This window comes from Astatotilapia calliptera, chromosome 15 (assembly GCF_900246225.1).
Source record: "Astatotilapia calliptera chromosome 15, fAstCal1.2, whole genome shotgun sequence".
Taxonomy (NCBI): Eukaryota; Metazoa; Chordata; class Actinopteri; order Cichliformes; family Cichlidae; genus Astatotilapia; species Astatotilapia calliptera.
In genome coordinates this window covers 10,991,225-11,018,258 of record NC_039316.1, presented here as the reverse complement: position 1 = coordinate 11,018,258, position 27,034 = coordinate 10,991,225, and the positions used below count along the sequence as shown (strand labels likewise).

The following is a 27,034-nucleotide window of genomic DNA, read 5'->3' as shown; positions in this document are numbered from 1 at the left end:
GTTCATAAAACGGATTATGACATGAGATTATTTTCCCCAGTGAAGCGTTACAGGCAGTCAAAAAACTGTGCAGTCGTGGCACATGCTCATCAGAACAGTGCTAGAGACACAACGAGCAGACAATTGTAAAAGTGAAATTTGTAATCAACATGAGACCTAGCAAGGTTTTTGTGTGTGTATTAAGTGGTGTCTTAATTTTTTTAGGATTAATTTATTTTCTAAAAAAAAAAAGAAGAAGAAGAATTTAAATATTATCACATAATGAACTTTAGTGTAATTTGCAAAGCTGACTTTAGGTGGAGCTACTACCTTGTGATCAAAACTTGACTTGAAATTCCACAAACAAGTATTTCTGAATATTTTTTCACAAGGGCCATGCTCACTAATTGTCATGCCCCCCGATCACCATAACCCAGATACTCACATACACAGAACCTGGACTTTTAATTCACACACACATGCACACATGCACATGATAGATGTCTTCTCAAGCTGATGACAAGATGCGCACAGTCTGGTTGCCCACACAAACAAACTCACACACGGGTCAGATGTTCTTGCTCTGAAGAGTGCCCCTGCCTCCACCCCCCGGGGCCTCTCGCCGCTCTTTTGGCCTCAAGTGGCCATGGTTGCAAGGGATATAAGTCAGGCAGCAAAGGTTTCTGACATATGATCCTGCATCTGTGATGTCACTAACAGCTGACTTGTCATAAGACCTTTGGGAAAGAGGGAAGTGAGGAATGAATGAGGAGAAGGCCTTATTTTCAACAGACCCTTAGCTGGAACGTTGAGTGCTTTTGCATCAAGCTGCTGAGATTACAAACTGAATGACTGCCATTAGAGAGTGATTCTAAAATCTATCATAATACCATAAGCTAGGGATTGACAGACTTTGACCCCACTTGCAGGTGTATAATAAGCCCCATTCACTCTACATATGCTTGGTAAAAGAGAGAGAGAGAGAGTGTGTGTGTGTGTGTGTGTGTGTCCGTTAATTCCTACCCCCAGGGGCATATGTTTACTTCTTGTTCAACAAAGCGTCATATTCATTACCCAGGGGCATAATCTAAGCCTGACCTTCAGCCAGTTAACTAACTGACAGCTTAGAGTGTTGGTGTGGTGGGGGTTGCATAACATTTTAAGTCCTAACTAAGAGTTTCTTAATATTGCCATAACGATGGAGACATTCACTGTACTGCAGCATGGGACAGAATACAAAAGAGAGGAGGATGATTGTAGAATACAGCAAAAAAATTAGAAAAAAAAAAGAAATACAACAATGCTTAGCTCCAGAAAGGCCATGACCTTGTCAAAGAACAGCAAACTAGTCAAAAAAATTGGACAAAAATGAGATTTAATGAATGAAAACAGAAGGCCAGATTCACAAACAACATGAAGAGCATCCCCTTACTGTTGAAACATGAAATGTACTGTCCTTGTCTCAAGGTAACTTGTGCAAAAGGAAGTATGTTTTTGCCATGTGTGCAGCATGCACTGCAAACAAGTGCCCAGTAATTTTCCCCCAACAAATCTTTTGTCTCTACTTCTTTAACTGCACAATTTCAGTCTTTGAACATTAAAAGACGGGAGAGCAGTGGGAAACACAAAAGAAGGCACGCAGGGAGGTAACGGGGCTACTGCAGGTAAACAAGTGCAATTTCTTTTAACATGTTACATGTTTATTGTATTATAGTTTGTGTAATAAATGCTACTTACTATCTTGCTCTTTAGCTAATTTGGCTTTTTTTTTTAGCTTTATGTCATAATTTTTACGCATCAACACTTGTCGATTCAAGCTAAAAACGCAAGATAAAGAAATACAGTAATAATGAGAGTCCATTAAAAAAAGTCAGTCACTTTATGGTATCAGATTATTGTGAACATGTTGATATTAGCAAAATTTATAAAATGTTACAGTTATTTAAAAATTTTAACTCTATTTCAGAATAAAAATTCATGGTTTCCATTACACAGCTATAAGATCACACCTCTATGGTTTTACTCTGAAATAACAGTGATTACAGGTTGATTAGATATTCCTTGAACAATGCTAATGACTGTTTACATTTAGGACTGTTGGAAAAATAAATAAAAAAAAATTAATAAAAAAAAAAAGATAAACCATAAAAACATACAACTTCTTATAATGCACAATTGTTTATTTCTGTGTAAAGTCACTGCTGGCATTAATGTAAGTTTTTCATACCTCAGTTCGTTTTTTGGACTTTAATCCAGAAAAGAACTGGACCAAGCAGTCAAAATCAGAATATGAGTCATTTCACAAAATCATTTTAATTTCCTCCTCATAAACCATCACGTTTACAATAGAATTATTCTCACAGTCATTTTTAAAATCAAAGCCCTTTGTGAGTGGATTAGGTGAACAATAATTTTGCATGGCATTAGACCATAATTACTCTGAGAATAATTCTGGATTTTTTTTCTGTACTGCAGTCAGCTCAACAAGAGAGTGAATGAGTTGCTTCCATTGTTGCAGTTTAATGTAAATGAGTTTAGAAAATAAAAAAAATAAAAAATAAAATTCTGACGCACGTCACAAAATGAAAATGTTCTTTTTGCAGCTAAAAAAAAAACCAAACAAAAAAAAACCTTCCATCTTTTACAAAGTAACAATAAAGACTCCAAAGCAAACTGCTAACCTAAACCACTTCTGTCTCTCAAGGTGAAGTGCGGGGCACCAAAGATGAGGAAATTCAGCTTGTTAACACTCATGCATTGAAAAAAAACACAATGTTGTTGAGATGCAGAGCCAGCAAAATAAGGCAGTAGATTTTTTTTTAAACCCTGGTATGGCTCCTTCTCGAAATACAGGCACTGAGCAGGGCACTTCATAACACCTAGTGCCTCATGGTAGATCTGCTTTGATCCTAATCCAATTCAGCATGCAGAGCCAAGGTGTAAATGTGAAGTAATGCAAGTAGTTATTACTTATTCATTGTAGTTATATTGATCTTTATTATTGTTGCACACTTACTTTCCATTTCCAGTGTTGAAAGCCATTTGTTTGTCAGCCTTATTTACAGTGACACAGTGATTGCAAGTAATTTTATAATCCAAGATAAAATGTAGGATTGGGATGTGGTGGGAATTCAGTACATTTACTTAAGCACTAAAGTTTACAGGTACACTTATCTGCAGACTTCATTTAAACTATGCTTAGTACACTAATATGTTGTTGATTATGTAAGTTTTATGTATTTATTTTTATAAATGTGTGTTGATTATTATCAGTTATTTTTTATGAATTGATTTATGACTATTGTGAACCAAAGACAATTTGGTAAATAAGTTTTTAAAATTCAAAATTTAAACATGAGCATACCAAATATTTTTTCTAAAGTATAATATTTATAAAAAATTATATGCGTATGTATAGTTTGTTTTTTTTTAAATTCAAAAATCTAAATCTATTAATATGTTAATAAAGATGACATTTGAACAAGTGAAACTTATATTATCATATTTGAATATTTAAAAGTGTAAAAAATGTAATTGCTGGATAGGTTAGTATTACTCCTCTAAACCTCGCTTTGGGTGTGAAATGTACTTTTATCATAGTGCTTGGTGCATACATATTGCATATATTTTAACGTAACGGAGAACAGAATTATTAAAGTTACAGTTAAAGGTTATGTAGGGCCATGGTTTAATGCACTTCCTTTGGAGACATCTATGATAGTAACACTCCAAAAATATTAGGAGGTATCTGGTGGCGTTCTCCACATTCTCCAGCATTTGCATCCAAACTGCAGCTGGCTATTAACTTCTTCTAAGTGGAGATTGTTTTGCATTTCTCCACTTTCAGTAGTAAGCACAAGATCTTTCAGCTAAACTTCACAACAAGTTCAGCTTTTCCATCGGTCTTCTCCTTCACGTGGCAACCTCCGGCCCATTTCTTGACTTTCAGCCTCAGTACGCCTCCGAAAAGCTACGAGGCTTAACGGCAGTCAAAGCTGTCATTCTTAAACTCCGGGGCACGAATGACAAAACCCATACCGCCCTCCCCGTGCTTTTTAGCTGCTCCGCTGGCCGCAACCGGACCACATGACTCAGAATCTCCATAATGCTCTTGAGCCACTGATAGCCAGCAGTGGCTCCACTCCATAATACCAAAAAGCCAAAGGAGTTTAACGGATGTGTTGCTGCGATTATTCGGCCAAGTATCCTTATCCCACGTTTAGATTAGCTGCTAATGACGGAGGGAAAAGCTGCGTTGCAAGAAACACAAGGCCACGTAACCTGAGAACAAGGGCCACTGCTGTGTAAAGAAACTGCTCGAACAACAGCATGACATTGTACTCATTAGACGTAATGTAACTTGTGTCACAGTGCCAATGAAAGTACACATGCAGCAAAAATAAAAGTAGTCAATGAGAAGAAAAAAAAATGTTAATGAAATGCACACATGATGGAAAACTGTAAATGCATTTAAATACCTGATTAAAAAACTTTAAATGAAACTAAACAGCCATTGATACCTAAGGATTTGTAGTTAAATTGCTATACAACCACCTGTGCTGTGTCTGTGATGGGAATTTCTTTATTTGAGCTCTTGCATTCAAAATTAAGGTGTACATTACTTCACAGCAACTTCATCAACCCGCTTTCATGAGCAGTCAGAAACCCGTTAACAAATTAAGTTAAACATCAGTGGAAAAATGACAACAAAGCGCATTAAAAGCTTTATGCAACCACGAAAAAAAAAAAAAAAAAAAAACACCAACTAGAAAACAGGTAACATCACAGTGTGGTCCTGTGGAGTGCTCTTCCATTATGTGTGTTATGTCTTTATTTACTCCCCCTCCCGCTGATGTGCACCCCTCTTCTTCTTACAGCAGATACATCACCAGTAATGGACATCAAGTGCTTCTTTTTTGTATCTCTCTTCTGGACATACATTAGAGACAGAAAACCCATTTCTCAATCCATAAATAGAGCGCATGCAGGCGCGCGCACACACAGACACGCGCACACACTCGTATTGCATTCAACCACTCACTCCCGTGACAGCAGGATACGGTGAACAACCTGAAGATTGTTAACGAGTTAAAAAGGAAGGAGAGGCCAGTGCTGCCTGTGGATTAAGAGCGTACTGTGCAACACGAGCGACCACGTGATTACAAGTTCAAAGACTTACATGATTTACTTATTTCTGTTTTATGGAAATCCCTAATGTTAAAGTTTACAAAATAAAGCAGAATGTAAATGTGGTGTAACTGTGGATTTTTCTACAGGTATCCCAACAAAATTAACTGGAAAGATATAAAAGCTATCACCTTTCCAAAGTCCTTTTAGTGCAATAAAAAAAAATATTGCAATTGTTCAGATCTTTCAAGTCCTCTTAATACTGTTTGATATCACAGCCTGTTGAAAACAGTGGAGCAGGCTGCACTTAAGTTCTTCAGATTTGGTCAAATTTCAGGCACAAGGCAGTGAGATGATAAAGTTACTCCCAAAAAGCAATACTCCATTCCAGGCAGGCGCAGCCTCTTCAGCTCAGTTTGTCCTGAATGTTCATCAGACTCGTGTTTGATTTGGCTCTCCTGGCTGTGAAGAGAAAACGGACATTACTTTGCAGAAAGAATCAGAAGCACTGGCTACTTCAGCTCTAAGCTGTGCTGCAACTGCTATTCATGGAAGTCGCTTACAATATTTGTGCATCGGTCATTGTCACAGAAGTAGACAGGGGTGTACTAGGAAGTGAGAGCGAGCTATGTTGATCTTAAAATAAGAGTTTTCTGTGTCAGTTAAATTGGCTCTTTTACACTGGCTAAATCACCATGGTAACTTTTGCTGAGCCTATATCCTGGTCAGGAGCGGGTTAGCTCCAAATTTCAGTTTAAAATCAGCTGGAAGCATCACGTTTTAAATTATTCTTTTTGTTACTATTGCTGTTTGAAGTGCAAAGGTAGATTCTCTGCAAGAGGAATATGGTGATATTTATATGTGCAGGTTTTTAATCCGACCTGACTGAAACCACTAAAACCACCAAATAAAGCACAAACTGTATGTTGCATTTTAACACAAATGTTCACATATTAATTTGGTGATACAAAAAAAATAATACTAATCTATAAATGTTGTGACACATGGTTCTAATCTGCTGTTTACACTACTGAAACTGCAGCTACTAGAACACAGGAAACACACCAAAAATATCTGATCAATGAATACAATTAATTTCATGTTTATATGCCCTCAAACTAAAGCAATTTTTACATGCATTCGATTAGGGAGGCGTATTCAGTTCAAAAAGAACAGCAGTACAAGAACAGCAAACTAACTAACATGAATTAAAATGTTTATTTTACAGCTCGTTGTGATAAATCCTAAGATTCACTACTTTATGTAGCATTAGCCTCATATTATTTGCAGTGGTGTTACATTTCACTCATATTTTACATTTAGAAATTTTTAATCACCATTTTACCACCCTCTGATATAAGTAGGTGGAAAAAGAATCATGTGATCCATGAAATGCTTCTTTTTTGTGAGTGTGCATAAAGCCTGAAGCAGAGAAAGTTTATAACCAGCATTGTTATACCTGTTATCTCTACCTGGTGGTTTTAGATTTTGTCAAGCAAGCTAAAAGAAAGAAAGCCTGACTGTGATGAATCTTGTTCACAGTATATCCCAGAAATGGTCAGCTTTTTTCACTTTTCCCTAATAGGTTTGTTTATACAAGTGTTCACCAAAGATCACAGGTTCAAAACTTGTCATGGAGCAGGAGCTGTGTTTGAGAGACAATGCCATGCACACAAACAGCACTGATTAAAAAAAAAATTGTAATATAGTGTCTAACAGGTCAACTGTTAAGGACATAATTTGCAAAAATGTTACCCAAGCACTAAAATAATTTCACACTGCAGAGATTTAATTCTGAGTATTAGGAAACGGTATTAAACACAAAAAATGCTTTGATTTAAGATTAGTGGCTTAGGTTCGTTAATGACAGGAGGCAATTGTGATGTAGATGAGTCAGTATTATAAAATGTGGAGTAGATCCAACAATCTGAGGATGACTGGAACGACACTTTCCTATTCAACCCGATGATCAGGCAATCTTCAGTTACCGGCTAGAGAACCAACTACTGATCCTGTGATCTACACAAACCTCGTTTGGAGTTAGGAAAGTCAAGAGTGAGGAATTTTGTCACCTCCCCCACTTATTTTAATCTTCATGCTGATGAGCTTTTGAAGAAGTTGCAAGCCTGTAAAACTGGGTGCATGATTTATAGTAGTGAACTCTATTATGTATGCAGATGATTGTGTGGTCTTTAGTCCTATTAGTGGTGGTCTCAAGCAGCTCATGGTGTGGAACATGTGAGGTACAAAGTCTCCAAGGAGGACAAAAATGTGAGATTTCATAAATTTAAATTGAATTTAAATTTTTATTACAACTCAAATGACAGATGACGAAAATATTTATAGGTAATAACTAATGATGTATTTAAATGCATCCTACTCTTCAGGTTTAGGAGTGAAACACTCTGCAAACTTCGCTCTATGTGCAGACGTGTGGACAAACTACAAGAAAGCAAGTTTATACAAACTTCATGTTGCTTATAAGGCAATGAGAGACTGAGATTATTACTTAAGAGACCAAGGCGGTGTTGCATAAAATTAAGTTTTTGTAGCTGCAAGAGTCTGTTCATTTAAATCTGCATTAAATGAAACCTAATCTATATCAGTACTTCTAAGAATGAGATCAGTGGGGGCTTAATGTTTCCACCTTACCAGTATCTGCTGTGAAGAGACTGGTTTCTCTGTGGGAAAGTTTTTTTGGTTTTACTTTTACTTTATCTTTATTTTATTCATTGTGTTTTATCTGTTTCTCTTGTTTTTATTGCGCATGAGTCTGGAATAAAAACCAATTGTTTCATATCAAGAATCTGCGATATCTATGATTATTTAATTAAAATAATAAAAAAAGATAAAGGCAATTTTACTTATTTATCAATCTAACTTAAGCAAGCTGTTATTATTGAGCACAGGATAATTCTTGCATCTCATCATCTTTTAAATTTACCCCTTTGTTTTTATGTTATTCTTCTTCTACAGATCCATCCCACAGCCACTGCCTTAAATATGTTTGAGTCTTGAGAAATTCCCTTAAACACTTCAAGGCTACCAGAATCCGCCCTTCCACACAAAAAAAAGAAATCCTCAAACATTGTGTATGATCTAGAGCCAAACCCCCAGTATCAGAGATAGTGAAGTCTTTCCCCTCTACAAAGACCCCAAGCCCTCCCTAAAAAAATCTCTGTGTTTGACAATGGGCGAATTAAGCTGGTTACTCACGGTGTATGAGCTTGCGTTTCTTTTGTTCAGAGTGAAGGAAGCTGCTCAAGTAGAAGATGATGGGCAGAAAGAGCATGAAGCTGGACACAGCGATGACGGGCACATTCTCTTCCCGGGGGAAGGAACAATTGAAATTCTTACTCCACAGTCTGCGGGTCATATTCATCTGAAACAGGGCAATAACAATATTCAGCTGACTACAGCAACAGAACAACATTACTATGAATTCAACCCTCTTAGGTTTCCAGTTCTGTATGCCATTCATCCGCGTTCATCTGCCAAAAATTAGGTTGAAAGCTTCTGAAACAAAAACTAATTTAGGGCTCTGCGTCCAAAGTCGAAAATGAATCTTCAACATTGACATGTAACATATCGTTTGGTAAGACTTTTGGGAAGTGACACAAAAAAGTTCTTGGTAACACTTTCATTTTGTCACCAGCTAAAGGTGAAGTGAGAGTTTTTGGGCTAACACTCTATTGATGTCTACAGATTCCTCTAGAGGGTGCAGCTTTCTCTTTTCCCATTTTGAAAAGGTCTGCTTATCTCCGTTCCCAGCATACATACCGCATCCTCTATGTCAATACACAGAGTACTGTTTTTTTCCATTTGGCTGTACAGCACATTCAGTGTCCCATAGGCGCTCTTGCAGTTTTTGCACAGCTCTGTGTGGTTCCCCTAAAGAAAAGTGCAACAGTCTAACGTCAGAACATGAACTCAGTGGAGACAGACAGACATCGTCGCCCAGTTCACTAAATACCTGTTGATACTTCTCAAAGCAGGTGAGAGTTTGATTGAGAGTAGACATGAAGTACAGTGTGTCATTGGTCAGGCTCTCCAAGTCTCCAGTGACACATTCTGCAAATCAGGGAATAGAAACAGAAACATTAGATGCATTATAGTAACATCAGCTATTTTCCTCCACTTGGAACCAAGTTTTTGTTAGTTTGCAGTCAACGTCTGACGCAAAATGTCAGAAAAACACGATTCAGACAAAACAATAAATAAATATATTAATCCAACAGTACCTGCATCTTGTTTGTAGAGACTTGCTGCTTTTCTTTTGTTTTTGCTGAAGTTGTTTAAGTTTGTTTAAGTGTCTTTTTAGAAAAGGAAAGAGGAAACACTTCATAGCTGATGGCTAAGGTGCCGTGCCAAACCAAATACAGGAACTCGTGTGCAGACTTTGTGTGCAGACTTCAGCTAAAGGTAGAGTGTCTTGTTTTTCTCCACTCATTGTTGCCTGCACAATTTAACACAAAGCAAGACTTTCTGATTTAATTTTTTCAGTTAAATATATTTTGGTGCTTTGGTGTTGAATTGTCTTTTGAAGATACTTAAGGTTGTCATAACGCAGAATTTATGATACGTTTTCCATGAAGTTTTAATAGAGGAAATAACTACCAGTTCCACTGAGAATGTTCATTGGTCAGATCCTTGGATGAGCTAACATGCCTTTGCATTGAGCCAGTAGAAGAAATTAATGTTAAAGTCTACCGTGCAAGTAAGTAAGTTGTATTTATTTAGCATCTTTCTAGATAAGGATTACAAAGTGCTTCATAACAACACTCAACAAATAAATACAACTATTAAAACACAGCAATAATATCCACTAGTGTGTCTATACAAATAAGTCTTGAGCTGCTCTTGAAAAGTTTCTTTAAGAGTCCACAGATCACAAGTGTAATGTTAGTGCAGTTTCCTTTAGTTTTCAGACTGGTATTTGTCAGAACACTGCACGTTATAAATGGGTGTAAGAGTTTGGTAATGTAAGCAGGCATTTATTCATGCAGAGCTCTAAAAGTGATCACCAAGATCACAAACTGACGTCAGCAGAAATACACAAAATGTGTGTCACACGAGACTACTTAGAGGATCTACAAGTAGCCTCGCAACTATATTTTGTAAGCAACCCAAATAACTGTCTGATTATATCATGTAGTCACAACCAAACATGGCTCTAAAAACTAAAAAGAAAATCACATGATTCTCAGCTCTACATATCTGCTGTTTACTTTCACTAAAGCATCCACAAAGCAAACACACTTTTAGGCCAGATGTAATCCTCTGTGTGCGTTAGAAGTTCACAGAAATGCAGAGATCCTGTGTTTTATACTTCTGAAGAAGACTTACGGGCACAGTTGGAGTCTTCCCACAGACTTTCCAGATTGCTGTACAGCTGGTAAACCAGCATCAGCCGATCACTGCGCAGAAGGCTGTCCCTGCAGGTCACATTCCCAGGACCCATCTGAGGAGACAGGGGCATTTGAAAAGGACCTCACGAGTTACCTTCTGCCTGCACAGGTACTGCATGTGTGTTTCCATTCCATCTCAACAGGTCAGCAAAAGATGTTGCGAGGATTAAGCTTGTTTCCTCAAATGTGTCACCAGCAAACACTCATCACATCACAAGACTGGTGTCTGACGACAGATGCGCGTGAGGAGGCCTGTCTTCACACAAACACTGGAGACATTTTTCCATAGCAAAGAAAAACACAGAAAATGGCTTTAGCCCATACCTGATCTGACGAGATGTTTTTGTAGATTTCCACGACGCTGCCATAAGTAGAGTAACAGCTCTGGCATACTTTGACGGGTCGAGCAGCGGGCACCAAGCAGTTCACATAGGCCACATACCGCTGACCGAATATGTGGAGCAGGTCGCTGCAGTAGTCGCTGACCTCCAGGTCCTCTGGGAAGGAAGACAGCAGACTGAACGAGAAACCAGTGTCCACGGCGGGCACGGGAGAACTGACCGCAGCGGTGCTTAAAGACGGGACTGCTTCCAGTTTGTCCGCTGACTCTGAGGCGCTAAGATGTACCACGTCTCCACACTTGAGAGAGGGAACATCTATCGCTACGAAAACAAAAAACAAGTAGAGATTATACGGCAACATGGCTGAAAAACACAGCTGATTTATCTCTGGCTGGCTTTCACTCTGGAGATCCTATGACTTCCTCGTTAATCATGTGACTGTGAAATCTCGCGAGAGCACGTCGCAGTCTGTGGGATGTACAGTACTTCAGAGCACACAAGAGTACTGTACATACCGTTTGATGCTATGCTGCAGTCTGGGTTTTTTTTAGACCTATACCCTATATATAATACTGAAGTTACATATCTTCTTAAAGCTCAATTCTTCCACGAGGCTGTCATTTCACGCATCCTCACTTCTTGTCTGCTTGCGGTAAGCTTTCAGTAAACCCCTAGAAGTGTATGCAAATGTTTTCAAGTCGAACTTAAAGCAAGGAAAAGTAATATCTGAACTAGTTTCATTAGTAAATTCCTGATTAAAAAAGACTTTCAGTGCGTATAAAATAACAACAATCATTGTAGAAGAAAATGGTTAGTTTATTACAAGATGTATCCTCAGAGGTGCATACTGCATGCAGTCAGCACATAATGAGTTGTAATGTAGGACAGGACTGTCTTCAGGGGCCCTGGAGATAGGAGGGGCTTAATCTAAATGACTTCTCAATGGGGCCCCTCCTCTACGTCATATAAGATGCTCGTATTTGCATCTTTAAGGTAAAGTAGGCATTTTACAAGACTTCCATGACATTTTCAAGCCATTTTTTTATGAAAGAAAGCCTAATTTTTTTCATCCACTATATATATATTTTTTTCTGAACTGTATTGTACCTCTGTAAATATGTACTGGGTAATTTTGCCCTCCAATGGTTAAAATAGACACCTTTTCTGAAAGGCTTTTGAAAACTGTAAAAATGTTACTTGTACTCCCTGACCTTGTTCCCTATCATTTCTGAAAAGTGCCCATGAACCTATTGACATCATCTATGCATTAATTTTTTTTCATAAAATTAGTTACAGGGCAGTAAGTAAGCATATATTTTAAATTGTGTTTAGTGGGAATGTGAGATACTGTGTTTGCTTTGGTACAATGACTCTCAAGGGTCTAGCAAATTGCCTATCACAGAGTTCTTACATCTGTTATTGAGTATAAACTTTTTTTGTAAATCTACAAATAGATTAAGAATTAAAGGGACCCGCTTTGAAATAAGTGGGTCCACTTACTTAGAAGCAAGGTTTACTGGAAAAGTGATCTGGTTTTTACCCCATGACTGTACACTGGAATTCTTTAAGTCAACTTCCCCATACATCATGGACACCATTACAGTTTTGTTTTGTTTTTTTCGCAAAATGAAAAGAGCTGGCATTTCCACTGCACTCTAACCTGGGTTGCTCTCGACGCTTTGAGTAATGGGGAGGTGTGAGTGAGCGTCCCTGCTGGAAAGAGATAGCCCGTCCTCATGGTCTCCTCATTATTTACGGGGTTTTTGACACCATACAATTTTGCAATGTGCGCTTGGCGCGAGGCAAATAATCACGGAGTCAAGGTAAACGATCTGGGCTCCAGTCCTGATTGTGATAATTGTCAAAAACCCCCTCGAATCAAGCAAGCGCAGTCAATGGTCGTTAATGTGAAATTAGTGGCTCTTGATAACTTGCAGGCCGCATCAATTCCGCAGTCATCAGAGCCTAATGAAAATAAGGGGGGAGAGAATGCAAGCGGCATTAGCGGCCTATTCTAATGCCTGCGCACAACTCCGCTGATAAATATGGATTCTGGCCCCTGATGCTCCTCTAACTGCACATGGCACCGGCAGCTCATTAACTCTTCTTCTCCTGACCGGAGTTCACCTAATTGTTCAGATGTTCCCCATTCCTTTATTATTTTCTAGTGCAGCTCTCAGAAAGAAGTGATTACAACTTAAACTCTGATCCTGCTTATTTGTAGACCTCATCTTTTAGCATTTTTTCCTCACAAATAACTTAAAAAAATGTATATATTCATCATATCTTTATTGTTGTTGGTCACTAAAACGCTCTAAAATGAATGAGCTATAGGTGTTCTTGTCACATTGGTCACATTAGTCACATTAGTCTCCAAGCTTGGATGTCTTTTCTTTGGATGCTAATCAACAGAGTGGCCTACCAAGTAAAACAGGCATATCATCACTGTTTCAGATGACCGTTACTGTCAGATGGGGGAAGAAATGCCTTCATTAGCATGTAATAGAGCAACCGAGTGGACAAAAATTACTAATTAGGTCCATAAATTAGATGGCGATGAGAATGATGAGAGCCCCTCGGGAGGGATAGCAAGACTCAGTCTAAAGAAGCTCCTTGCTGGAGAGCAGTATAGTCAACAAGAAGCTATGACCAAACAGTGAGATATAAACCCATATCTTATATCTATATATAGACTTTCAATATATGTTATGTATAAACACATATAGAGTACATGTGACTATCCAATGGACATTCTGGGTACCAGGGGCCCATGCACATTAGGAGCTTACCAAAAAGACAAAAAAAGAAAGGAAAAAAACCCTTGAAATGTTAAAACCATATATTGGCAAATCATAGACATATATTTAATCTAATCAAAACCTTATAATGTATATAAATATAATAACTGAGTAAGTAATGTTCATTCTGCTTTCATTAAAATGAGGCTTCCTGCATGTCACAACCACAGACTGAGTGTTAGTATCCAGGTAATATTTCTGCTTTACTTGCATTTATTTTTAACATAAAGAAAAAATGTGTTTATTCCTTTTTCTAAGTGGACACATCCTAGATAGTATGTTTTTTTCTCTCTGAGCTCTATACTGTGAACAAGTGCAACTGAAAGAGGTAATGGCAAGTGATGCTGAAAGGAGGAAAAAGAGGAGATCGTCAGGGAGACGCACAGAGTGACAGAGAGAATGAGAGAGGAAGCAGACAGTGTGTGTGTGTGTGTGTGTGTGTGTGTGTGTGTGTGTGTGTGTGTGTGTGTGTGTGTGTGTGTGTGTGTGTGTGTGTGTGTGTGTGTGTGTCATCCTAACGTGAAAATGTTCTGGCTGCTTCATTAGTCATTTGATGACAGATACGTTAAAATTTCCAGTGATGCTGCTTTGTGATGGTTCTATTTTTCCAGTAAGACACGGAGCTATTTTGTGTACAAGTATCTGTATATTTCTATATGATACGTCAAATTACTGAAGAAAGAAAAAAATCTTGATTGTCTTAACAACTTGAGAAGAGCCCACCACACATTTTTAAAGGGGGCTGTAACTAGATGCATATATAGTGGTGTGAAAGAGTATTTGCCACCTTCCTGATTTCTTTCTTTTTTTTTTCTTTTTTTTGTATGTTTGTCACACTTAAAGATTTGATTAAAAAAATGTAAATATGAGACAAAGGTAATTGCCCCTTAAAAATACTAACTGGTTGGGCCACCCTTAGCTGCAACAACTGCAATAAAGCAATTGCGATAACTGGCAATGAATCTTTTACAGCATATGCTGAGGAATTTTGGCCCACTCATCTTTGCAGAATTGTTATAATTCAGCCACATTGGAGGGTTTTCAATCATGAAACCCCTTTTTAAGGTCATGCCGCAGCATCTGCATTGGATTCAGGTCAGGACTCCAAAGTCTTCATTTTATTTTAAGCCATTCAGAGGTGGACATGCTGGTGTGTTTTGGATCATTGTCCTGCTGCAGAACCTGAGTGTGCTTCAACTTGAAGTCATAAGCAGATGGCTGGATATTCTTCAGGATGCTTTAGTAGACTGCAGAATTCATGGTTCAATTTACCGCACCAAGTCTTCCAGGTCCTGAGGCAATAACACAGCCCCAGACCATCACACTACCACCACCATATTTACTGTTGGTACAGTGTTCCTTTTCTGAAATGATGTGTTACTTTTACGCCAAATGTAACAGGACACACACCTTCCAAAAAGTTCAACTTTTGTCTTGTCAGTCCACAGAGTATCTTCCGAAAAGTCTTAGAGATCATGATGTTCAAGATGTTTTCTGGCAAAACCGAGATGAGACTTCATGTTCATTTTGCTCAGCAGTGGTGTTCATCTTGGAACTCTGCCACTCGTGCGCAGTGAAGGCATGAACACTGACCTTAACTGAGGCAAGTGAAGCCTTCAGTTCTTTGAATATTATTCTCTGGGTTTTTTGCGATCTCTTGGATGAGTCGTCGCTGTGCTCTTAGGGGGATTTTGGTCAACCAGCCAGTCCTTCACCACTGTTCCATGTTTTCATTTGTGGATAATGACTCTCACTGTGGTTTGCTGGAATCCCACCTCTTTAGAAAATGCTTTATAACCTTTTCGAGATCACAGTTACTCCGTTTCTTATTTCTCCCTGAATTTCCTTGGATGTCAGCATGACATCTGGTTTTTGAGGATCTTTTGGTCTACTCCACTTTGTCAGGCAGGCCCTATTTAAGTGATTTTATGACTGAGAACAGTGTGGCAGTAATCAGGCCTGGGTGTGGCTAGAGAAATTGAACTCAGCTTTCCAAAGATGTGATACACCACAGTGAATTTATGTTATAACAAGGGACCATGCGCTTTTTCACACAGGGCCATGCAGGTTTGAATTATTTTCCACTTAATAATAAGCACCTTCATTTAGAAACTGCATTTTCTGTTTACTTGTGTTATCTTTGTCGAATATTAACCTTTATTTGATGACCTAAACCATTTAAGTGTGACAAATATACAAAAAAAAAAGAAATCAGGAAGGGGGCAAATACTCTTTCACACCACTGTAATTATTAATTAATTAAAGAACAGTTACCAGTAAGTATTCAGCAGTAGTCATTATGCATTAACTTACCCCTGTTACTACTGGGACATGCTGTTGTGGCAGATCAAGTGGAATAAATTTCAACCCCTTTATGTACAGCTGGATAGATAATCCCTTGTGCTTGGGGCCCCTCTACTCAGTAAATATAATAAATTAGCTTCACTTTAAAAATATGCTAACTCATTTACTCAAAAAAAGAAGTCCAACAACCTTAAGATGGGTAGATAGAAGAGCTTTTTATTCAGACTGTGTGCCACCTTAAGCATGACTTAATTCTGTGTTGAATGCACTCATGTATTTTTAACATTTTGTGTCATGAGACAAACAGCAGATTTAATTTACATTTGAACGACAAACCTGAGTGAGGTCAAAAACTATTACTGATGCTTTGTCATGTCGTTTCCTAATTGTTTGCTAAGCCTTTATATTATAATTGGCCATGCAAACACCTGAAACCATAATGCACGGGCTAAACACAAAATAACTGAAGTTATTGGCTGGTGCCGATCTGTTCCATCAAGTATTTAAAAAGTACAGAAAGCTCAGTTTAAGTGAGTAAACTTCAAGTATTAAACTATGCAGCTTGTGTGCATTTAGACATGATTTGTATATAAAAACTCAGTTTCCATCTTCAGACTTTGTCAAAAATCATTTCCTTAAATCAAAAGTGTTGTTACTGGGAAACTGTTACTAGTACGAAATGTTTAGCATAAGCTTACATTTTATTAACTTCATGGAAGTTTTCAAATGCCGTATAAAACAATCAAGAAGGGGAATACAATGAAAACAGGCTTCTCAGTCACTTCATAGTGACAGCTGTAGGCTGAGAGGCCAAAAAAATTAATTTGAATGCTGGTGCAGATTACTGCCCTGTTAGCTGAGTGTGATATGATCTTGGGAAACTGGACAATCTCAAAGGGGTTAACTCAAACCAGTTCAGCCTTAAACTTGGCTCTTGGCGTGGGGAGAGAAAATAGCTGTAAAGTTATGCAGAAGTTATTCTTCATCCCTCGGGCCGTCCCTAATCCGCCAAAAACCTCATTCTTTCATCGGAGAACTGTGCCTCCTTTCTTGTCCCCCCTTCTCTATACAACATAAAGTCAGACTGCATTTAATGGTTATGTCGGGATGGGAGAGGGGCTTTCTTCTTGCCCCTTTCTCCAGAATATTGCCCTTTTCGTCGTGTGAGTCTCCCAACCCGCAGGGACCCCTATATTCTTTCCTTCGCGTCTGACTCGAATCACAAACTAACCCTGATTTTCACCACTTTGCTGGGAATTGCGGGGAGTGATAATAGAGATTTCGCTTTCATTTTACACGCTTGACTTGGTTTTTGTTGCTTTTCTCCTCTCCCGTGATTTTCCCCTTTTCCAGGGATTAGCCCTGACTTCGCCCGCGCACTGGCCGACGAAGAGCCCCAGAGCCCCGGGATGACAATTGATGCAGATCAAGGCAGGCTTATTCTGTGTCTTTGAAAGGGACTGATCTGAGCCGAGTTTAAATGAAGGAGTTATAATGGAAAAAAGCAGACGTGCTTGAGTTTGCATCGTACACAATTATCTCATATTTTCTGTTAAATGACTTTTTGTGTTGTTGACCCCCCAAAAAATCTAGGCTAATAGAAGCAGATCTATTAGCACCACTAAACCTGACGATGATGATGATGGGGATACAATAATAAATGTGACCAGGTTTTTATGTTTAACAGAGAACAATGTCATGGTCGTCCAAGTTGCTGTCCTACCTGCTCCATCTTTCTCACCCGTGTCTGTGTGAGTGTTGTGGGCATGAAAGTTGATTAACAGTTGCTTTCATTCGTGGGCGTGGCCTTTGGAGACCTCGGACAGACACACCTGTCACTCATCTACAATCAAGCGCACTATTTAAGCCTGGCTTTCACCACTGCTCCTTACCAGGTCATTGAACTACTCAGAAGGATCGGTTGGAAAGCGTCAACTCATCCACACCATTTGGGAAACTCACTCTTGAATAGAAGGATAGCAGCAACCGTAAAAAGGAAGATTTACAAGATGGTACTGAGATGTTATGGTGTATGGTCTGGAGACTGTGGCACTGATGCTAATTGGGAGTGACCAGAATGGGCAAGATTAGACATTAGGACATTAGTATGTCAGAGGGATAGCTCAGGTGGAGTGCTTTGGAGATAAAGGAGGGTGCAGATGGTTTGGAGGCCACAGGAGGCGTAGTGGATATGTTGGACAAAGGATTTTGAAGATGGAGCTGCCAGAGAGGAGGAAAAGAGGAAGAACACAGAGGAGGTTCATGGATGTAGTGAAGGAAGATATGCAGAGAGGTTGGTGTGACAGAAGAGGATGCTAGGAATAGGAAGAGATGAGGGAAGATGAGCGGATGTGACCACACCTAAACGGAGGAACCAAATAAAAAGACGGACAAAAACAAAAGTTGCTATAGTTATTGAGTGGTATGTTGTTACATTGCTCTGCTGTAATAACAATGTAATAATGAAGATTTTGGCAACTCCATTGATGGACTTTGAAGATTAAGTAAGTAATTCTAGATAAATTTGATTACGGCTCTTCTCAGAGGGTCAGCAGAAAATAAAGGATATAAGGTATGTTGACCTTAATAAAGCTGCAAATACGAGGAAATCTTTAGTGCTGTTGTTTTTTTATGTTACATAGGAAAATCAGTGATTTAAAAGTTATATCTGCAATGACAGCATACAATTCTGTTTCCAATCTCAAAGGAGCAAACAGAAATAAATCAGGGGGAAGAGGTGGTTAGATCAAACTAGAGCAAGCAAATAACTTTGTCACATTCTTATCGAGTAAAATGTATTTATAAACCACATTTAAACATAGCGTTTACTGACAAACCTGCTATAACATGTATACCTAACAGACACACACATTATTATATATATATAAATAGAAAAATTAGAAGTGTACACATAAAACATAGATTAAGAGACCTTCTCCAGCAAGCAGACACACACTGACAACACAGTTATAAATGTAACAGCAAATGGGAGATGTGGGACAGAAAACCCAGAGAATAAATGTGGGTTTAGAGCAAGACTGTGAGGGACCAAGCAGCCAAGTCATAGAGGACACAGGAAAAAAATATCTTCAAAATGGGTTTTCTTTATTTTAACCCTCAAAAAAAAGTTCAAAAAGACAAAATTCAAAAATATAATTAGCGGGCACACAAAAGAGATCAACTAAATATAACTCTACAAAAAGTAATTTCCAGAAACTTAAAACAACAAAGTGGACACAACTCACAAACTAACCCAATTACAAAGACACAAGAGGTTAGCTTTTATAGTGGTTTGGCCAAACCATTTAGACACAGTAGGGAGAAACGAAAGCAAACACTAATACTAACTAAGCACAGAATAACATAAGTAAATCTAAAACACCCCTGTTTCTGATTAACACATGGTTGGTCCTGCTGAGCAGGCAGAAGTCCTCCTCAGTCACCTTTTGCTCAGACAGTAAACACCCACCACCCCAAACCCGGTAACTCAAAGAAAGAGAAACATAATTAATATAAAAGAAAATATTTTTAGAAAAACCACACAATGTTTTATGCTCGCACTTCATAATATCAGTGTTACGTTAAAATGGTTAATGAATTATATTAATGAAGAAACTGCACACCAAACTAATAAGTGAATAAATTTACTTGTTTTATCTATGTGTGGCTGATGCCACCACAAAGACCGAAAAGTGGAGATGGAGTGTTTTTTTTATAATGATGATAACTTGGCTAGCATGCTGCAATCATAAAATGTGAGGGTGCAATGCACAGACAATAGACAGTCAAAACAAAACATGGAGATAGCTTCCAGTTCAGAAAAACAAAGCCAGTGTAGAAGTATCATAAACCTTGAATGGTATAAATTTCAGAAAGTTCCAAACCATTCAATTAGAAAGAAGGAGAGCACAGGTTCAATAAAAGAGTAGTAAAACATCTGTAAAATATATCATTTTTGATGTTTACGCCTCATAGTCACATTTGGTTGGTTAATCATAGTGCTAATGATGCGATGAGGGATGAGAACTACTTTATTTATCCCATGTTTGTGAAATTATTTTATGCTTGTATAGATGGTGACAGCTTATGGTATGAAAAGTGTTCTTTATCAGTCCTTGTGCCAATGGAGCTGAGTCAGTGTGAGAAGGTCTGCCGCTGCCTGTCTGGTAAGCGGTTCAGAGGATGGTCAGGATTATTCATAATGGATAACTTTTTGTTCAGTATCCTATCCTCCAGCACAGAACCTCTGTGTTGATTTTCCAGCTCAAGCTGTTGTTGGTGAAGAATCCAAGCTACTTCCCTTCCACAACATTATCGCCCTGTCCCAGGATAGACACAGGTCGGCTGTCCTGCCACTTCTGAAGTCGGTCGCCATCTCTCTGGTCTTATTCACCTTCAGATGCAGATGACCACTCCAAATATGCATCAAACCACTGCAGAATTGTTGCAGTATTTCTGTAGGTGGCGTGACCAAGAGTTGTACTGAAAGTCTGAGGGAAACAGGACTGAAGAAAGCACCGTGCCCTGTGGAGCTTCTGTGCTGCACATCACCAAATCAGAGAGAGCACTGGTAAATGGCCTGTATTTGTATTAGAGATGGACCGATCCGATATTACGTATCGGTATCGGTCCGATACTGACCTAAATTACTGGATCGGATATCGGAGAAAAATAAAAAATGTAATCCGATCCATTAAATATCACGAAAGCACCTCACAAAACTTGCAACACGCCGTAACTCACCTCAGAACGTTAGCACGTCGGAGCAGTATGCATCACGTGATAGAGCGGCGGTGGCATGCCGGACCTGTCGGTGGTCTGGATAGCATGTGGAGCTTCGCTAGCAACCCGGCATTTCATCTCCGACAAAGTTATCCCGAGAGAAGTAAAGCAAGTGTGTAAGTCCATCTCTGAATGTTTGTAAAGCATTCCTGTGTTAAGCTTAATGAGCGACTGCCTCTCCTGCTGCTACTTCAATCATGAAACTGCTTAACGATCAGCTGATCGGCTTTTCTGTCGCGAGTCCGTGTCTCTAGTTTGCTTTTGGCCCACTTTGCACCAGAAAGAGGAAACCAGCGGATGAACAACAGAAGCACGTTTAAGCTTGATCAGCTGTTGTTAGAATGTATTTAATATCACTTTCTACTCCAGGATCTTTTTCTACGTAGCTGACGGCGGTAACTGTGCAGGGGCGGATCTAGCAAAGTTTAGCCAGGGGGGCCGATAGGGCATTAACAGGGAAAAGGGGGCACAAAGACATACTTTTCTTTCTTATTCTCATTTAAAATGTGTAGCTTTTAATAAATAATTATCTGACACCCAAAGTTTTAATTTGATGTAAAATGAATAGAAGTCAATTACTGTATATAGTGACTATTAGGTCTAATATATATACCCTAGTAAGCTATAGTACTTTTTCCTTTGGGAAGGTACCATCTGTGCAGTCTGCAATTTTGTTGAAGAAAGATGTTGAATCTATTTAATATTTCTTGAAAAATAATTGATTTCTGTGCATTTTTTTTCACACTGCATCAAATTAAGGTTGATTACGTCGATTAAGCATCATGAGGTGGAGCGTGAGGGGTGGTTCCCTATTTTTTATTTTTTATTTTTGTTGTTGCTGGGAGTTGGAACCCTATTAGTTAGGTTGCTTAATATTTATGCTAAGTACTCTTTAAAATACCAGAATAGGGAGGATGGTGTAGGTTTAAGTTTATTAGATTGATCAGTATTGCTGAACTATGAAATATTTTTTTTTGCATACAGGTATAACACAATAGCTTTAGTGTAGTTGTTGTTTTAAACTTGAGTATGAACTTATACAAAATGCAGCAAGATATTTAAAAAAGCAGTTTTGTTGATTAAAAAACACTATATCGGATTCATATCGGTATCGGCAGATATCCAAATTTATGATATCGGTATCGGTATCGGACATAAAAAAGTGGTATCGTGCCATCTCTAATTTGTATAGCGCTTTTCTAGTCCCTAAGGACTCCAAAGCACTTTACACAACCAGTCATCCACCCATTCGCACACACACATTCATACACTGGTGATGGCAAGCTACATTGTAGCACCCTGGGGTGCACTGACAGAGGCGAGGATGCCGGACACTGGCGCCACCGGGCCCTCTGACCACCACCAGTAGGCAACGGGTGAAGTGTCTTGCCCAAGGACACAACGACCGAGACTGTCCAAGCCGGGGCTCGAACCGGCAACCTTCCGATTACAAGGCGAACTCCCAACTCTTGAGCCACGATCGCCACTGCCCAACCTCACATGCTGCAGTCTGTTTCTAAAAACAAATAGAATTTCAGTCAGTAGAAATGAAGCACACACTTTTCACATTGCCTATACTAATCTATCCACAGAGGCCAATATCTTTTTTTTTTCATTCCAGGCTATAAATGTACTTTTTTAATGCAGTAAAGTTTGGCACTCAAGAATAGGAGTTAGAAGAGATTAACATGCTTTTGGAGACAGCCTCAAGTGGCCACTAGAACTAAAGTTTTTGTCACTTCCTCATTGGTTTCAATTGGCTTCATTTTTTAGCTCTGCTCTGATGAACCCAACCCATCTTCAAACTTTATTTTGAGCTAAATGTAGAGGTTTGAAAGTTTTGTAATTGCAAGGTGTCAACTGTTAGTTGTGAGGTTTTTAGAAAACTCTGCTCTGTTACAGTAAGTGACTCACACACAAGCTACACACGTTGAAAAACCTATGACTGGATAACGTAATAAATTTCTTCGTATATCCAGTGTGTATCAAAAGTACACGTGAGAATAGAATAATAGCTAAAAGCGACTGTGTAAAGTATATACATATTGTATAAGGTTATATGCATAAATTGCAATGCTTTTTTTTAAAGGATGGACATGAGTAACAAATTCTTTTATATTAGGAATTATATTTAAGTCTATGCTTGAGCTACTTGTATTTTAGCAATTGTTTTACTTTATATCTTTGTGCTAGTTTTAGGAATTTTTATGCATTACAGTTAAACCATCGTTTTCCAAACTTTTTTCATAAAACCCATATTCTTTAGTTAGACCGGGATGACATCTTCCAGTTATCTGTAAGTTCTAAGTTTCACCATCGATGACAAATTTCTCCTCTCTTCTTATATTGTTTAGTTTAAACATTGGAGGTAAACCAATTTCACAAAATGAAATGGTTTTAGTCGAATTGGCCCAAAATGCTATACCGACCCTTTAAAAGGAGTCCCCTGATTCCTAAAATGAGAAATTCTCATTATCAACTTCATACACAGTAAAGGTCACTCAATATTTACCAACCACAACAATAACATTTTGACTGATATAGCTTATCAGTAATGATTTTATCAACAGACAATAGTAATGTGGATGTTTCTGTGCAAAACACATTTGATGTGCAGTTAAGTTCAAAAGAAGGCAAATAGTGGTGGCATTTCATTATCTCAGCTTTACCAGTGTCACGATCTAAACATGCTACAATGACAAACAAGACAGCGGAGCTTTGCTCGTCATGTCACACAAGAGAGAGCTTCATGTATTTGCTGATATTTGCTGATTCTCTCCCAATCTGGCACCTTGGCGGCACTGTGAGAAGTTCATCTTTGTTGATGGTGTGTTGTGCACTCTTCCGTGGACTGGCTGGTTGGGATCTCTTCTGGAAAGTCCAGTCTGTCTTCACATAGAGGCGGATAATTACCAAACACGCAGCCGACAGCAGAGGCACAAAAGCTGCATTGACTTCCTCACTGCTGGTCGCCTCCAGGGGATGGTCCCGCTCCCTGCTCACCCTGCTCACCCAGACCCTCTTCTCATCACTCCTGAGAGGCAGGACGACTTGTTCCATAACAAGATGCGAAACTGACTTCTTTCAGCTCCAGTGAACTGGACATAAACCCCGACTGACAACCTCCAGTGCCCAAAGAGAACAGAGAGAGGACGGGTGGGCCGGGAGCGAGGACAAGAGAGAGGTGGGGGCGGCACAGGGAGCACTAAATAAAGTTGTTATTCACTTTAATCGTACATTTTAGAGACAAAAAAAACAAAACAAAGGATCTTCACTTTAAACTGATTACTCCAGTTCCAACGCTGGCATCTAAACAGTGAAATCTAGATCCTTTGAACTGCATCCGCAAATGTTTGCCAACTTTTTATCTCCCTGTTGTTCATGATGTATGATTTCTCCTCACGGCCGCCTTTCCCCCCTCTCAGTGCTCAATGTGTTACAGCAATGAAAGCGTAAAGTGCTGTTAATGTAATGGGCCATGGGTGATTGTTTCTGACAAGCAACAAAACACACCGTCCCTCCCCTCAAATTAGTCGCCCAGGAGGGGGTGGGGTGAGGGGGTCCCAAGAGACACATGGACACGACAGCATGCCAGTATATAGCATGAGCATCGGCGTGACTGTCATTTGTAGTGGCTTATTTTCTTACCTTTTAGCTCGTTCTGGGGATGAATTACCAATTGGATTATCTTTCTTGCTAAAGAAAAATAAATTGTCAATAAACAAAAACAAAAGTTCTCTGTTCAGTTTGGCTTATGTTAACATGCCTTGATCCAAATCTATTACTGGTTTTAAGTCACTTAAGAGGGGAAAGCCAGTGGGTGAGCTTGTTACCCCCTTGAACCTAATCCAAGATTATCTCTCCCCCATTTGGTGAAATTATTTCAAACACTGAGAATTGATGAGTTACTCATTACAGTGTCTTCAGTCAAGGAAGTGAGTAGTATCTCTTTACTTATAACCTGAAATATATATTTTTAGATGGGCACACATTTAACCAATTGATTTATTCAGATTCTGATTATATGTATGCATGATAGTCTCTTTACTTTGATTTAAAAGGAAAAGACATCAAATAAATAAACTAGGATTTCCATTGTAAGTACATCAAATGCACATGCTTACATATCAAACTCCTAAGGTAAAATGGCCTGTATTTATATAGCGCTTGGTGGACTTTTTCCTGCTCATTTATTGTTTGTTTTCTACACTTTATGGGAAGTCACTGCTAACAAATGTTGATTATTTCAACCCTCTTCTCTTCAATATGCAGAATAAGAAGTGTTGCTTTATGCTACCACTGGTGGTCAAAAAAGTGTAAAACAAGTCCATTAGACACCTAATGTCAACAATTCATTTGTACAGAAAAAAATAAATAAATAAATTAATTTATTGACAGACTTTACATCTCTCTCTCTCTCTCTCTCTCTCTCTCTCTCTCTCTCTATATATATATATATATATATATATATATATATATATATATATATATATATATATATATATATATATATATATATATATATACACATAACATTTGTAAAAGAAAAAAAATATATCTATCTATCTCTACATATGTAGAGATAGATAGATATAATGGATTGCATTTATATAGCACTTTTCAAGACCCTCAGAGCGCTTTACAATTCCACTATTCATTCACGTGAATGTGAGAGTGTATATACAGTATATGTATTATATATATATTTTTCACACCAAGACGGTAAATATTGATACAAATCAATGCATCATACTCTAGATGATTTTTATTTTGAAAAGACTGTGACATTCTATCTGAATGGGTTGTGTTTGGGGGATTTGGTTAATAAGTGACTCATGAGGAGTGGATCAGTAATACCAGAGACGTTAGCCTAAGTAAGTAGCTTTCGCCATGTGTTAGTTTAATTTTAAGTATAGAAATTCAATATTTTTTGATTTCATATACATATTTCAAATCTTCTGGTTTTGATTGTACTGTAACTAAAGGAACTAGTCTCTTCAAAGGCACAGGTACCACTCCATAAATATGATTTCTAAACCTTAGGCATGGTCCTGCTGCGAAATATTTTTAAAAGTCACATTCCAAGTATTTACAATTTGATGCCTGCCTCAGATGCTTTAAATTTCATCCCTGGTTCAAATACAGAAAATTATGGAGACAGAGTAACAAAGGTGTATACTTAAAACTACTTTTTTGTAAAAGTACAGGTGCTACTCTGTAGTCCCATGTTATCCAGCTATATTATTCAGAGTGAGCTCAGGTTGAATAGGCAGTTAGCTAGTCAGTTAGCAAAGGGTTAGCTTTAAAGAAAAGTCCTGATTTGTGAACGAGTCGGTGGGAGGAGTGGTGGAGGGCCTGGCGTGCAGGAAAGCCTCTCCTGGGCCAGAAGAAAAGGATTTGGCCCAGATGCAGGCAGAGATGTTAACTTTGAGTGGCCCCTGTGGCTCAAGCTCAGCACCCCCTCCTTCTTACTTCCCAAGCCCCCAGGTTGCCTTTGCATGACATCATTCCCAAACTATGTCCCCCATACCCATGTGAATCTGAGCTGTCACAATCAGCAGCCGCCCCCCCTTCCCCACCATTAAACTGTACTGCGCCGCAAACCCATACGTTTCTTTTTCTTCCTCTCTTCTTCTACCACCAATCTCCTCCCTTCTTCTTCTTTTTTAACCTCCAGAAAGGCATTGTTTGAGTCAGGGCTTGATCAAAAAACTGTTGCCCGCCAACCACAGGGCTTTCTGTAAATTCAATAAGGCCACCTTAAAGATTTTCCTAATTAATGGATGACATCTTTGGCTGGAGGAGAGGCGAGGCATTCTGCTCCAGCCCGCTCTTTGTTCGCCTCCTAATTAACTTTCCTAGGTCACTCAGGTCCCCGCAACCTGAGAGTGAAGAGCCCCCATTGAGGAGGGAGTTGTAAACTTACTTTTTTTGCCTCGGCACTTAAAAGGGGAAAGCAACTATAGGGAACAGAAAATATCCTATTTAAGTCCTTTGTGAGTGAACTGCTTGCACATGTTCCAATAAAGGAAGTCTTCTAAATAAGCTGCCATGTTGCTCTCCGCTCCCCCTCTTTTTTCCCCCTTATCCCACCTCTTTCACTCTCAGCTCCACAGAAAGGTTATGAATGATAGCTCTGGGTTGAGGGGGGGTAAAGGGCCAAAGGACAGCATCTGGGCATTGTGGAATTGTGAGCATCTGAAACTTTGAGGGAATTTGAGGATGGGAAAGCACTGAGCTGCTGGGTGGTGGGGTGGGTGATTGAGAAAATGTAGTGAATATGAGAAAAAAATAA

General features: G+C 38.8%; 1 protein-coding gene across 1 annotated transcript; it reads right to left on the bottom strand.

The window, feature by feature from the left end:
* Positions 1-4,714: 4,714 nt before the first annotated feature.
* On the bottom strand, positions 4,715-11,317 carry ostm1 (osteoclastogenesis associated transmembrane protein 1). The gene is made up of 6 exons (XM_026143194.1): positions 10,839-11,317; positions 10,453-10,567; positions 9,080-9,177; positions 8,887-8,997; positions 8,323-8,488; positions 4,715-5,568 (listed from the first exon to the last, which is right to left on the bottom strand). Exons 1-6 carry the CDS (start codon positions 11,214-11,216, stop codon positions 5,513-5,515), a joined length of 924 nt encoding a protein of 307 aa, XP_025998979.1. The 5' UTR covers positions 11,217-11,317; the 3' UTR covers positions 4,715-5,512.
* Positions 11,318-27,034: the final 15,717 nt, after the last annotated feature.